Source organism: Canis lupus, chromosome 7, assembly GCF_003254725.2.
Source record: "Canis lupus dingo isolate Sandy chromosome 7, ASM325472v2, whole genome shotgun sequence".
NCBI lineage: Eukaryota > Metazoa > Chordata > Mammalia > Carnivora > Canidae > Canis > Canis lupus.
The window spans coordinates 43,218,848-43,220,569 of NC_064249.1; the positions used below are offsets into that span (position 1 = coordinate 43,218,848).

General features: G+C 49.2%; 1 protein-coding gene across 1 annotated transcript; it reads left to right on the forward strand.

The window, feature by feature from the left end:
• Nucleotides 1–1,444, forward strand: S100A12 (S100 calcium binding protein A12). Its single transcript, XM_025428941.3, has 3 exons — nt 1–158; nt 691–837; nt 1,215–1,444. Exons 2-3 carry the CDS (start codon nt 700–702, stop codon nt 1,353–1,355), a joined length of 279 nt encoding a protein of 92 aa, XP_025284726.1. The 5' UTR covers nt 1–158; nt 691–699; the 3' UTR covers nt 1,356–1,444.
• The last annotated feature ends 278 nt before the right edge of the window (nt 1,445–1,722 follow it).

Below are 1,722 nucleotides of genomic sequence, written 5' to 3' on the forward strand. Positions count from 1 at the left end.
CACAGCATCGTCTAGCAATTGCCTCAAGATGAATCAGAGAGATTTCTTCACTTGAGGTTGAAGGTGAAGCCTGGGGTGCCTTATAAAAACCTCCCTGCTCAGTAGTCCTCACCAGTGCAGGCTCCTTGCTACATTTCCACTCTCCTGAACATTGAAGGGTAAGTGTCCTGTCCTTGCTGTGCCCTCGGGGGGCACACAGGGTAGGGACTGATGGCTGTTGGAAGCCACAAGCTTCTGCTTGCCAAAGCATATCTGGACTGAGTGCAGGTTGGACTCAGGAGACCAGCCCTTGCTGTGCTAGGTAGACTCAGTCACAGGACCCAGGGACGTGAAGGTGGAAGAGACCTGTGGACAAAGTGCCATCACCCGGGGAAAGGAAAGAGCCTAGCTAGCCACCAAATCCTTCCTGGGTGTGCTTGAGTGAACATCACCCTCTGAATTATACTCTCTAGGAGACAAGGGGACATGGAACATTGTGGCAATGGGGTTGATTCTTTTAGACTTTAGATGGCATGATATGCCCCCCAGGCCCCCAAGCCTATCTACAATTGAAAAATTTGCTAGTGATCAAACAGAGAATGCAAAGCAGATGTGGGGGAAGTCATCCATTGTCTGAACCAGAAAGAAGAGAGCGGAGATGTGGGGATGGGTGGGGGAGGAGCTGCCCTAGACCTTCCTTGTCTCCTGAAGGGTGAGAAGATGACTAAGCTGGAGGACCACCTGGAGGGGATCGTTGATGTCTTCCACCGGTACTCAGCCCGGGTGGGGCATCCTGACACCCTTTCAAAGGGTGAGATGAAGCAGCTGATCATAAGGGAACTTCCAAACACCCTCAAGGTAGGTGATGGCCTCTCAACCAAACTTGCCCTCTGAAGGGCTGGGCAGAGGTCGGCCTGGGGGGGGTCTGCCTCCCTCTCTCTCCATAACTTACTCTGTCACCTCCAGCAATATTTGCCTCTCTCTCTGGGATTGTTCCCTCACCTGTGGGGATTAGTGAGCTACAGAGACCTTCCAGGTTGAGACTTGAGTGGCTCTAGGGTGACTCACGACAGTTGCTTCCCTCTGCCTTCTGTTTTGTCACAGTGGATTCCCCAACACAGTTTTGGCGAATGACTTAATGTCCCTGGGCCTCCCTGAGCTGAGCTCTGAGAGATGAGAGGCTTGGAGAAGGGGAGAAAGAGTCTGAGCTCATTGTCTTTCATGTCCCTTTCTAGAACACCAAAGATCAAGCTACGGTTGACAAATTATTTCAAGATCTGGATGCTGATAAAGACGGACAGGTCAACTTCAATGAATTCATATCCCTGGTTTCTGTTGTGCTAGACACTTCTCATAAGAATACCCACAAAGAGTAGAAAGCTCTGAGCAAAGTCCCCAAGAAGACCAATCCTTGTAATCACTGAAGAAAGTGACAATAATAAATGTATTCTCAAAAAGTTCATAACAGTGTGCACTTCTTTCTTTCTGTGTCCACAGTCCCCAGACTGGAGCACGTCTCACCCCTGCAATTCTGACAGACCTCATGTAGAGCCTGTAGATCCCCTTCTTTGTTTGTTCATTTGTTCACCAACTATTAAATGTCCACTGTTTGTTCCTTATTCATTCATTCAACAAATATTCACTGAACATCTGTGGTAGCCAGAAACCAGAGACATAGAGCCCTGTGCACATGGGGCTATGTTCTTTCACAGAGGGAGGGGTAGTGAACCAACAGACCAAAGC